This window comes from Sorghum bicolor, chromosome 1, assembly GCF_000003195.3.
Source record: "Sorghum bicolor cultivar BTx623 chromosome 1, Sorghum_bicolor_NCBIv3, whole genome shotgun sequence".
Taxonomy (NCBI): domain Eukaryota; kingdom Viridiplantae; phylum Streptophyta; class Magnoliopsida; order Poales; family Poaceae; genus Sorghum; species Sorghum bicolor.
The window spans coordinates 56,904,863-56,917,324 of NC_012870.2; the positions used below are offsets into that span (position 1 = coordinate 56,904,863).

Genomic DNA, 12,462 nt, shown 5'->3' on the forward strand with positions numbered 1-12,462 from the left:
GAGCCTGCAGGGCAGGGAGATAAATCCGATCCCAAAACAAACACGCAAGGAGGACGTCCTCGCAAGGGGAGCTGGTGGACATGATAAAAACCGGCGCGCTTGATTCCTTCTCTTCACCAAAGCATGTGTGTTGTGTCCTGTCCCCGACGTATTGAATTTGTCCGTCAGTGACAACGGGGCCAATAAATCCCGTGCATATGGACGTCCTACTCCTGCCGGCAATAACTCCGTTTAAACGGTTTCCCGTTTAGCAATGTTAGAATCGGCATGCAATTCATTATACATATTTAGGGTTGCTTTTGTTGTTAGACGTAGTAAATTCATGTGAAACAGTGTAAATTTTCCCTAGAGTACCCTAGCTTGTTTTGGATCAGTGAATTACGCTCGATGGACTGTAACTGTTTGAACTTTGAAGTGGAATCTGCCAAGTGATTGCCAATTCTTGTCAGCCAGCGTGGGAATTTCTCAATTGCTAATCTGTGGTTGTATATTTTTATTTTTATATTAATACTTATACCCAACTTCTTGGTGAATTTATTCTCAATATATGGTCTCTATATAAATCACAACAAATACATTTCATGTTTGCTTGAACTTATCAGCAGTTACTTTTCTGCTAAGTAATACTTCTATTACAACAAATCAACAGTAGCAGTAGCAGCAGAGTGAGCCGAATATTCGTAGATCAGCTGGCATTCTTGAGCAGAGACTTTTTCTGAGAGGAAGACTCGAGTTTTATTTTGTTTTATCCTTTTTCAATTGTAAAAGAAATGAACCCGGGAGTTGAACTAGACCGTCGGAGTAGCCTGCGCACCCTCCCTCCACACGACCACACCGTTTCGTTCCGAGTCCCGGCCACACGCGCCCCACCACCCCCGTCCTTCTCTCCCCCAAAATAAAATCCCAGCTATTACGGCTCCATCGCCCAGCCCAACCACTCCCTCCAGGCCACAGCGCACAGCACAGTCCCACAGGCGCAAGCGCAGCGGCAGCGCCAAGGAAAATCCCTGCCGTGCTGCTGCTGCACAGCGCGGTACAACTAGAACGCCGCTGCTACAAAGGCGACGCCAAAATCCAAACCCAACCAAACCAACCAACCAACCAACCAACCGCGCCGCTCCTGTCTCTCGCGCCTCGCGATCTGCCTCTGCTCCGCGCTCTCGGCTGCGGCGGCTGGCCGGCGTGATGAGCGGTGGGAGATGAGGTGCAAGCTCCACCCTTACGCCAACCCCGTGGGCGTGTGCGCGCCCTGCCTCCGCGACCGCCTCCTCGCGCTCGCCGCCGAGCGCGCCCAGGCCGCCGACGCCAGCAGCGACGGGGGCTGCGGGAGCAGCAGCTGCGGCGGCTCGCCCCCGGCGCCCCTGCACGGGCACCTTCCCGCGCGGCGGCACCAGCACGGGCACGGGCACGCCCACGCCGAGGAAAGGGCCGGGGCGGCGTTCCCGCGCTCCGTCTCGCCGTACGTGCAGCACCGGCGCTCCGACGCCTGCGCGTACGCGACCTCCTCTTCCTCGTCCGGGTACCACCAGCACCAGCCGAACCTCCTCTTCTTCCGCACGCCGCAGGTCGGACCGGCCGCGGCCGCCTTTCGCGGCAACGACGAGCCCGGCGGGGAGGAGACCGGCGGCGGCAAGAGGAAGCAGGCCGCGCCGAGGCGGTCCTTCCTGTCAGCGATCTTCGGCGGCGGCAGGCGGCACGGACGGGAAGCAGAGGCAGGCAGGACGAAGGAGCCTCCCCGGCGGTCCACCTCGTGGCTCTCGGCGATCATCCGCCGCGGCAAGCGGAGACCTTCCGACTTACCCGCGGCCGCGTCCTTCCCGGCGCCGCCGCCGGCGCAGCTGGACGAGGAGCCTGAGTCACCCGGAGGCAGCAGCAGCAGCTGGTGGTTCCCCTCGCCTTCGCCGGCCAGACAACAGCAGCAGCACCACCACCGGCGCCGGCACGGCGGCGGCGGCGCTGGCGCGGGCGCCAGCGGGGACGGGATCTCGGGGTTCGCCGTGTGCCTGAGCCCGCTCGTCCGGCCCAGCTCCTCCGGCGGCCGGCGCCGGTGCCAACCACCGGACCCTTCCACGATGGGAGGAGACAGCCACCGGCGCCACGCGTCCGCCGGAGGCGCCGCGTCGTTCGGGCGCAACGCCTCCCGGAAGCTCGCTGATATGGGTAGGTTCCGATGATGCCGCGCTCGCCGGCCGGTCCTCGTCGTCGGCGCCGGCCAAAGCTCCTCTTTTTTGTTTCATTTTCTTTTCTTTTCTTTTGTTTTCTTTTTGTTAATCTCGAAGATGATATGATGATGTTTGTTAGTAGTAGTACAGTAGTAGCACAGTAGCGCCTAGCTAGTCGCCACGAGAGTGAAAACAAACTTGGGAAGAAATTCAATGGTGATTTGGACGATCTGCTTTGGTTTGCACTCCTACTAGCCAGCCAATAGCACATTAGACGAAGACAGTGGATTAGCTCCACGCCTCCAAGAGGTGTAAGAAATGTTGTGTGAGCTTTGAAATTTTGTTTGGGAGGAAGATGTCAAACACGGCGACCTGGGGATATCAGCTCGGCTGACCTCTGACCCCGGCGACTTCAATTTTGTCCGCTGCCGAGCTGGTTTATCGGGCGATTTGTTTTGTTTTGTTTGCGCGGGCAGCGTTTGCTGGAGGTTGCGTCGCTGGCCTCCCTCTGTTGGACTTGTTGGATGCTTCCTCTTCCGTCAGCACTGTACTTCTGCTCCGCCTTCAATGGTAGTACTAGTAACAGTTTCTTCTTCAGACAGGTCTTGTTTAGTTGCGAAAACTGAAAAGTTTTTGTAACCGTAGCACTTTCGTTTTTATTTGACAAACATTATCTAATTATAGAGTAAATAGGTTTAAAAAATTTATCTCGTGATTTGCAGGTAAACTGTGTAATTAATTTTTATTTTCGTCTATATTTAATGCTCCATGCATGTGCCGCAAGATTCGATGTGACGAGAACTCTTGAAAAGATTTTGGTTTTTGGGGTGAACTCAGTTGGGAGGGACACTACCTGTCACCGAAACATGTATTGATAGGTGTACAGGAGAATTCATCGGTATACATGGGTTGTGGAAGTGTGGATTTTAGGTCTTGGGCCTTGTTTAGTTCCGAAAAAAATTTCGCATTTCGCTACTGTAGCATTTTCGTTTTTATTTGACAAATATTGTCCAATTATGAACTAACTAGGAATAAAAGATTCGTCTCGTGATTTACAGACAAACTGTGTAATTAGTTTTTGTTTTTGTCTATATTTAATGCTTCATGCATGTGCCGCAAGATTCGATGTGACGGGGAATCTTGAAAACTTTTTGGATTTCGGAGTGAACTAAACAAGGCCCGTTTAGTTTCGAAATTTTTTTTGTCTTCGGTATAGTAGCATTTTCGTTTTTATTTTGTAATTATTGTCCAATCATGGACTAAATAGATTCAAAATATTCATCTCGCGATTTACAGATAAACTGTGCAATTAGTTTTTATTTTCGTCTATAATTAGTGCTTAATATATGTGTCGCATTGCAATTAGTTTTTATTTTCGTCTATAATTAGTGTTTAATATATGTGTCACAAGATTGATGTGACGAGAAATCTTGATTTTTTTTTGGGTAAACTATAAACGAGGCCTCTAGACCGGCGAGAACTGTTCTGGCCGAAGTACTGTGCGCAGGGTCCTTCGACTCTGAGAGGCATGTTCCTGCCGTCGGATGTTACATATGAGTACAGACTGCAGTGTGCGTGTAGGGCCTTGTTTAGTTCCTAAAAAATTTTGCAAAAATTTTCAGATTCTCTGTCACATCGAATCTTTAGACACATGCATGAAGTATTAAATATAGACAAAATTAAAAACTAATTGCACAGTTTGGTCGAAATTGACGAGACGAATCTTTTGAGCCTAGTTAGTCCATGATTGGACAATATTTGTTAAATACAAACGAAAAAGCTACCGTGTCGATTTTGCAAAATATTTTGGAACCAAACAAGGACTAGGATGGAAGCATGCACTATACTATACCAGCGGCGGCGCGGACGCGACGCGGGATTATTAACGAAACCGCGTCATGTCGTCATGGGTTCGCCTGCCGTGTGGCGACAAGGCCGGACGCGACTGAGAGACTTCGCTCGCCTCATGCGCGACATCACGGACGGACACACGTCTTGCTTGAGCCGCGTCGGCCCGGTCGTCGCCTGTTGCCCGCTGACAATGCAGGCGATCGGTTTCTCAGGCAGCCGCAATCACCCCTAGTAAAATGATGGTTGGCACTCGGACACAGTACGCGCTCATCAAGCGTGAGCCGCAGGTGCTACCGCACCGACCGTTGGCATTGGCGCTGCTCTGGACGGGCGACCGACCCGTTGGCCTGCTGATCCGTCGAGCAGACAGAGATCCATGACACAAGATTTGCGGAATCGCGCCGTGCATGGCTCAAACAAAGCGTCGCCACCATCCCAGGCTCACGCACTGCAGGGGCAAGCTAGCAGCACTCCTCCACGCCACGCTCACGCAGAGAGAAAGATCGGGATTTTGATGATAATGGCTCGCAGCCACGGCAAATCTAGACTGAGAGTGATGCACGCCTGCAGAAGGTGGAGGCACGGCAGGCAAAAAAAAAAAAAAACATGCATTCATCGAAGCGCTCGATGCCTCCGCGGACCGCGGGACAGGGAGAAGGGCAAAATTGCTTCTGGGGGCATATAGCCGGCTAGGAGTCCTAGGAAGCATTTTAGCAGCGCCATGGGAATGCGAGACGGGATGATGGAAAGTGCCGCACGCCTGGCGCGCGTATCATGACGACCGTGGCGCGGGCGACGCGACGGCATCATGAATGGTCCGCTACATACACTGCTAGCTCAACTCAAGGGGCCAACACGGGGAAAAGGAGCAGAGCAGCAACATTCCACTTCCACTACATACCACGGTGCTCGATCGCTCGTCGGATCGGATCGGACCCGCTGGGCATGCAAGGCCGTCAGGATCAGCTAGCCGGTCATGGTTCAGCGCACAGCATCAGGTTCCTGGACCTTACAGTACTGCACGTCGTTCTCGTTCAGTTCACTGCCTGTCGATGAGGAGTATACTACTACTACTACTACTAGATTCTTCCATCCTCTGAACGATGTCACCTCTCCGAATATGGATCGCCCCCCACGTCTCACGATTCACAAGAACCTCAGGCTGGGGAGTGAGACGACTCGACTCGAGCTTGTTGCATGCACGGCATGGTAATGGTAGTATGGTAGCAATAGCAATACCAACCAACACCCGGTCAATTCAAATTGCCCGCTCCGGCAGGCGCACACCTCGGCTCCTCTGTTTCTCCGGTTTGCCGGATCAAACATGCCAAAAGCTAGCTAGCTCTTCTTCGACGTCGGCGAAAGCAACCGCGCGCGCGCTTGCGCACAAGACACAGCAGCCAGCAGGCACACACACCGTACCGCCAATGTAAACAAACAAACTTGCAAGATTCGTCAAAAAAAATGTAAACAAACTTGCAGCGCGGCACTGGACTTTCTGGAAAGTTTATGGGGACGGACGGACCCCGGACGACGACGGCGGAGACATACTAGCATGCAGCGCAGCCCGTCGAGCACGCGGTGGTTTGATGGCGATCGATTGTATTAATTTGTAGCCGCAGGAAGGGAGGCGTCAGGGTCAGGCAAAACAAAAGGCGTCGTAACATGCATGAAACTTGTATTCTAGTCCTGGGACTGCAGCACTGCGTGCACTTTTTTGCCTCGTCAGCCTGCCTCCGACGAGCTACTAGCGCTGGCTAAACTGTTCAAATTTTGTGCTCCATGGTCATGATCCGAGTTGAGATTGTGCTTTGTTCAACAGAAAATCTGGTTACCCACTGCGTCACCACCTCCCCTCGGTCGTCATCGTGATCTTCTCCGGATCGAATTCTAGCATCTGAACTGAAAGCCATGTTAGTGCTGTAAGGGATAAGGACACTCACAATGCAAGACTCTATCATAGAGTCCAAGACAATTAATTACATATTATTTATGGTATTTTGCTGATGTAGCAGCATATTTATTGAAGAAAGAGTTAGAAAAAATAAGACTCCAAGTCTTATTTAGACTCTAAGTCCACATTGTTCGAGGTAATAAATAACTTTAGACTCTATCATAAAGTCTGCATTGTGAGTGTCCTAAGTCAACTATATGCAGTGTGCAGTGGGGCAACAACAGCCAAAACACTCAGCTTTCAGGCGTCCAAAAGAAACTTCGACCAAGCAGAACGAATCCTGTTGTGAACAAGAACAACGAGTAGTGGTTGGTGCTCGATGGCATGCTAGAAAAAAAAAACAATAAAGTTGAGCAGGCCATGCAGCGGCATCTTCTATCCGACATCTACTTGCTTCCCTCCAGTCCTCCACCAACCACGAAAATACGACATACATGGCTAAACCAACGTTATTATTTATTATTATATATATAATATATAAATAAATACTGAAACTAGCAATGGGTGGGAGCGTCTTGTCAAAGGGAATATTAGTGGCAGATTGCCGCCTTTCCACATAAGTAACCACACCCTTGCTCCTCACGCGAAAGTGCCAGGCCAAAAGACTGATTTCCTAGCTAGTAGTTGGTGCTGGTCAGATACCAAACCTTGCAGGGGAGCAATCTATCAGCAGTGGTAGCCTGTGAGACCCTGAGAGTGACAGCACTAGAAGGATCATGCAATGCAATCAGATGGCCCAACTGCAGAATGCTCTATTGGGAATGGTGACATGAATAGTCAAGGTAATACAGAACCTTTAATTTGTTTGCTTCCAAATTTGATTCCCAGTGGTCTATACAGAATCAATCTGTTGGGGCCTACCTCCATTTGTCTAAACTATATGTTTTTTCCCCTTCAAATCATATACAATAAACTACAAGGATAAGCTTTTCTATTTTTTTTATTCCCTCTCAAACTCGTGAGCATTAGCCCATGGGTTTCAGCTTCTGTTGTTCAGAGTTTGTTGTCCATAAAATCAGCTGGCGTTGTTGTGTTATATCAGGAAGCCTGGTTTGCTGCTTCAGTCCCTATAATAGATTCTCTAGAAACTGAATTAAAACAATCACAAAAGGGGTACAGCATGGCACAACTCTGAAGACTGTGGAATTCCGGATCACAAGTGCCTCTCATCAACCTATAGTGGGAAACAATATCATCACAACTGTTGAGAGTTGAGAGCCTTCATGTCTACCACCATGTCAATTGGCACAACATAAGACTAGCAAAGATAAATGATTGGCATACCTCAGTGCGCTCCATGGGACCCAACTCTCATGTCAAGATTCATACTTCCATTTAGAGATCTGAAAGTGGATGTTAGCATCAATGTTAGGCAGACTCATACTCAAAAGCAGTAAGATAATATGACAGAAAAGAACCAAGAAATAAACTTGAAACAGTAGGAGTTAGGACAAGCTACAACAAGCGGGCACCAGTCTCATTTACCGTATAACCTAAAAAAAAAAGGGAAAATTGTTACACTAGAATTTTTTTTGCGACCCAAAACGATTTTTGACAATAGACTTGTACAACTTGGAGTGACTGTCAGTCAGACACCTATGTGCACTAAAGATATGGAGTATGTGCCACCATATATAAATTGTCAAAATAGTACTGCAAGCAATTTTTATACAGAACCAAGATAGTAAAACCCAGAAGATGAAAAAAGTACAGCTCAGGATTTTATCAGAATTCCATAGGAAGAGAACATTATTTTGTCCTTCAGTGTCACTGCTTTTTTTAAGTAAAACTGCCTTTGCACTATGGATGTTAGCAAATAGCAACTGTAACAGGTCTTCACAAATGTACTAATATCAATAAGCACTAAAAATCACTGTACATTGATGATCATGTTCTTCACTATACAAGCCAGTTTGTTTCTATTCTAATATTACACCAGTGAGATCATTCGTTGGCATAACCCTCAGCAATGTTCTGATAAGAAGCAAGCATTGGAAAGGCAGATTCAATTTGTATTTAGCCGATACAACATCATGTATGTTGTCTTCCAATTCTATTTGATTTCTTTAGCTTGTCCAGCAGTTAAAAGAAGGGCCAGTTCGATGCTGGTCGCAAGCACAAAGTTTGCCCAGAAAACTGATGGAATAACAGGCATGTGTAAAAGGAACAGAACATGAAACTACACTGGAAAGACTGCTCAAATAGTAAAATCTGCAGTTACACTGGAAATTCTTCTTAGTCTTAGTCTCTTAGATACCAACAGCAATGCATGACAGGTAACTAGTAGACTACCCCGCGCGTTGCTGCGGGATTGCAGATTAGTGGATTGCCTAATATGATGACGTGGACAATAGAATTCTTATATGTTTTACTGACATGGACATTATAATTGCATGTGCAAGTGTATTTTAATTGTATGTGATAGTGAATTGTCTGGTTAGACAACTTGCATGTTGAGATGAATAGCTAGTGAGGTTTTGCTTAGTGAATGTTAATTGTATGTGATAGTGCATTGCCTAGTTGGATAACTTGCATGTTGAGAGAAATAGTTAGTGGGGTTTTGCTTTATAAGAGTATACACGATTTATGAAAATGAATTAGAAAAATAGAACATAATCTGCCTCCATTATGTGCAGCTGATATTATGAACTTCACAGCTATTCTGCAAGTATTACATCCCCCCAAAAAAACTGTACCCACATGGTTTGTTTTAATAAAACATGTTCTTTTTTTTTGATAAACCATGTTCAGCAAATTGAAATGTTTGTAGCTTGTAACAAGTAACCTTGGAACAGTATTATTTACTAATTACTACTCTATCAGCAAACAGGAGACTTGAGCAAACAAAATTATAGTTAAATTACAAACAGCTTACTGTTGACCTATCCGTTGACTAAAGCATTTCAGCTGGACACAAACTGATAAACTTTTAGGATCATCTAGCAGTAGAATAGATCGGGATTCGAGTACAACAAATATAGCAAATAAACATAGGCAGTAGAACTGCACTTGTATGCACTAGATCTACTACACATGGAGAGAAACAGAGAGGTTTAGGGGATTAGGATTAGACCGTCATGGCGTCTATGGCGTCGGTGTTGAGGTAGTGGCGGCGCTTCCCGACGCTGCTGCACTGGCCGGATCGGATGACTCTAGGGTTTGAGTCGAGTGCGGCAAGTGGCGTGCTGTGGCGAACTTCCTCTCTCTCAGTGCTTGCGGCCCCCACTCCTATACTTATAGTGCAGCGCGCCAGGGGCCCACCACTCCAATGGGTGGTTGAGCGCCCCCGATCAGGGCTTGGTCAAAGGGGAACTGGCTCCAGCCGTTGGGCTGGGTCAGAGATAGAGAACTTAGGTTAGTGTGCCTGCGGCCCCCACTCCTGTTTTTATAGCGCAGCGCGTCGGAGGCCCACCAACCATGGATCGGTTGGGCGCCCCCGATCAGGGCGCGATCCAGAGGGAAAAGGCCCCAGCCGTTGGGCTGGGCCTGAGATCAATCTAACAGAAACAACTCAAAAATTGAATAAGCAGTTGGGGTTCTGAACACAGAACACACCTCTCATAATAAACTTCAGGCTATTTTTCATCTTGACTAAAAGATTATACAGATAATAATTTGCAGAAGCTGGATGTTGGATAGAATGTGTACACAATGATTTTTTTTCTTTGTATTTTTCAAATGCCTAAATAGGCTTAAAGTCTCACTAAACATCAGTCTTGATATATGAGGAGCTAGCCCTGCCTGTAGCACACAACTTAAGCTCATGTTTGAGCACCACTGACAGTATTCACCATCGCCCTCAGCATTAAGGAACAAACTTGACCGATGCAGTGGCACAATTGCCATCTCACTGAGCAGGAAACAGCCATCTGCTTAGGTCACCACGAAGCAGTCAACAAAGATGTAAAGTCTCATTAGACATTCAGGCTTGATATATGAGGAGCTAACCCTGTAGGTGGCACACAATTTGACACCAACATAAGATCTCCAACTAGTTCCCTGAAATACCATGCTGTGTCAAACCTCTTGTTTAAGCACCACTGACAGTATTCACCATGGCACTCAACATTAAGGAACAGACTTGAACGAAGCAGTGGCACAATTATCATCTCATTGACACAGCAAGTAGTCCTCTGCTTAGGCCACCACAAAGCAGTCAGCAACGAGCTAGCAGTTGGTTTCGTGTTTTCAGTCACCAAGACACCAACCTACCATCCAGTCACTGAGTCAAATGCCCCTTGGGAACACTACAGAGTTCGTCAATAATCATGGCATTTCAGCAAACCTTGGGAAACCCCTCACTTCCTAACTCTTTTTCATCCAATTCATCAGTATCTGAACCCAGGTCCTTTGTGGATCTGGATCCTTGGGCATCACTCACTTTTGAAGAAGTAAAAACGGCATTTGTCTTTTACCCCTATACAAGCATCGAAATATAGTCCTGTGGTGTTATAAGCCCCTCCTCTCTAAAGCAGTTTAGCTGCTGTTCCAGTGTCTGTTGATCTGTGAGCTTTTGTCATGGTCCAGCCGCAATCAACTTTGTAGATGGTAACGGCTTGTGATCAAGATCAGGAACCATTGACATCCTTGTATACCGAAGACCATCAATCGAATCCACAAGGCCCATTCTCAGCAAATTGTGATACTCTGCCGAGTGGCGACTGCCCTTTCTTATATCCTACAATGGCCAACTAAGGTTTCTTTGACGCAATCTTATAGACCTTTGCCCTTGACCGCAGCTTGAACTTTGCACATCTTACAGGTAATTTTATATAAAATGTTTCACATCTTATATTAGCACATGTTTGGCAAGGATTCTAAAAAATTACGCGAGAATCAGAAATGTTTCTTACATCTAAATGCACCCTTTTGAGCCTGTCCATTCTAAGCGACATGAGTAAATTTGTGAGAAAATCATAGCCAAAAAAGAAAAAGAAAAAGAAAACAAAAACAAAAATTTAATGGCACCTAAAGCGCAATGAGTAAATTTGTGAGAAAATGGTAGGAAAAAACCAAAAACAAAAAAAAATTGTGAGAAAATCGTAATAAAAAGATAATGGTACCTGAAGCGACATGAGTAAATTTGTGAGAAATGGTAGGAAAAAACCCAAACGAATTTGTGAGGAAATGGTAGGAAAAAAACCAAAAAGAAAAACAAAAAATATTGGGCAAAAACAAAAAGAATTATGAGAAAATGTTAGGGGACAAAAAGCAAAAAGAAAAAAATGGAAACCAAAAAGAAAAAACAATGGAGGAAAAAACCAAAAAGAATTGTGAGAAAATGGTAGGAAAAAAACCAAAAAATTTAAAAATAATGGAGATGCGGGGTATCGATCCCCGTACCTCTCGCATGCTAAGCGAGCGCTCTACCATCTGAGCTACATCCCCTTTCATGATTTTTTTAAGAAAAGCTTTTACTAATTTGTTAGACCCATTAGTTTATTGCGTGATCAGGGGTTACCTAAATGACTCGTTTTACTTAAAAAAAAGAAAAGAAAAGTATGACTCGTGCATCGGAGATTTATTGTCTGGAAGTCAAACTTAGTACTGTATCTAGATCATCAGGTTTATAGATTTTTATTAATATAATCGTGTTATGCATTGCTTTAAGATTAGACTTGTCACCATATTTGAACACTTAACACGTGCAACATGGGAATCCTGCGTGGGTTTTGTAAGATCATATTTAAATGAGCTCTATATGTAGAGCTTTTTTAGCAAACAATTTATCGAAATGATTTTAGCTCCATCGATGCAGTTGTTTATGGAGCTAAAGCCATAAAAACAATTTCATAGGTGAAGTGGAGCCATACCAAACGATGTATTAGGGGTTATTTGGAACTGCTTAGCGTTAATTTTGACAGGTCCTCTCTAGCTTTGTGATGCCAAACACTTTCAACTGTAAGAACTCAAGAAAAAGGTGGAGTTAGAGGCTAACTCCATGTTTTTCTTGAGCACCTGAATAGGTACTCCAATTTTTGGAGTTTTGTATTAGAGTATCTTTAACCGTTTGCCAAAATTCATTTTCCAAATCTTGTTGTTTGTCAACTCTCAAAACAATTTGGGGAGGAAAAAAATCTCATCTTCAACAGTTTGGCGAATTTTGCTTCTAAAAACCTAAAAATCCGTTAATGAAATAAAGAGCCCCGCTAAGCATGAGGAGAAAGACCGATGCCAAGTACGGAGCCTAGTAGTAGTTACTCTCATGTGTATATCTCTAAATTTAGGATAATTCCTTTTTACTCCTCATAATGTGGTTTATTGAAGATGAGAGTAATTACTCCTGGGAGTACGGAAAATGCATACAATGAATTTCATTTTTCGGCAATAAATATTCACTTATATTTATGCCTGCAGACATCGAAACATACAACAAACATAATCAAGGGCATAATAGACCACTTGCAAAGAAATAACTCATTTGTGAAGCTGGAACTTGGTGGTGTGCCAAACAATACTACATACTCCACAAACTCTATAGTGAAGCTGTTCGAT

The 12,462-nt window shown here is 45.7% G+C and overlaps 1 protein-coding gene and 1 non-coding gene across 2 annotated transcripts; one reads left to right on the forward strand and one right to left on the reverse strand.

Annotated features, from left to right (window-relative positions):
* Positions 872-2,759, forward strand: LOC8058050 (trithorax group protein osa). Its single transcript, XM_002464860.2, has one exon. It carries the CDS (start codon positions 1,200-1,202, stop codon positions 2,172-2,174), a length of 975 nt encoding a protein of 324 aa, XP_002464905.1. The 5' UTR covers positions 872-1,199; the 3' UTR covers positions 2,175-2,759.
* TRNAA-AGC lies at positions 11,283-11,355 on the reverse strand. The gene has a single exon. It is a non-coding gene; the product is annotated as a tRNA-Ala (tRNA).

Coding starts and splice junctions, on each gene's coding strand:
- LOC8058050 (XM_002464860.2), top strand. CDS start 1,200: ATGAGGTGCAAGCTCCACCCTTACGCCAACCCCGTGGGCGTGTGCGCG.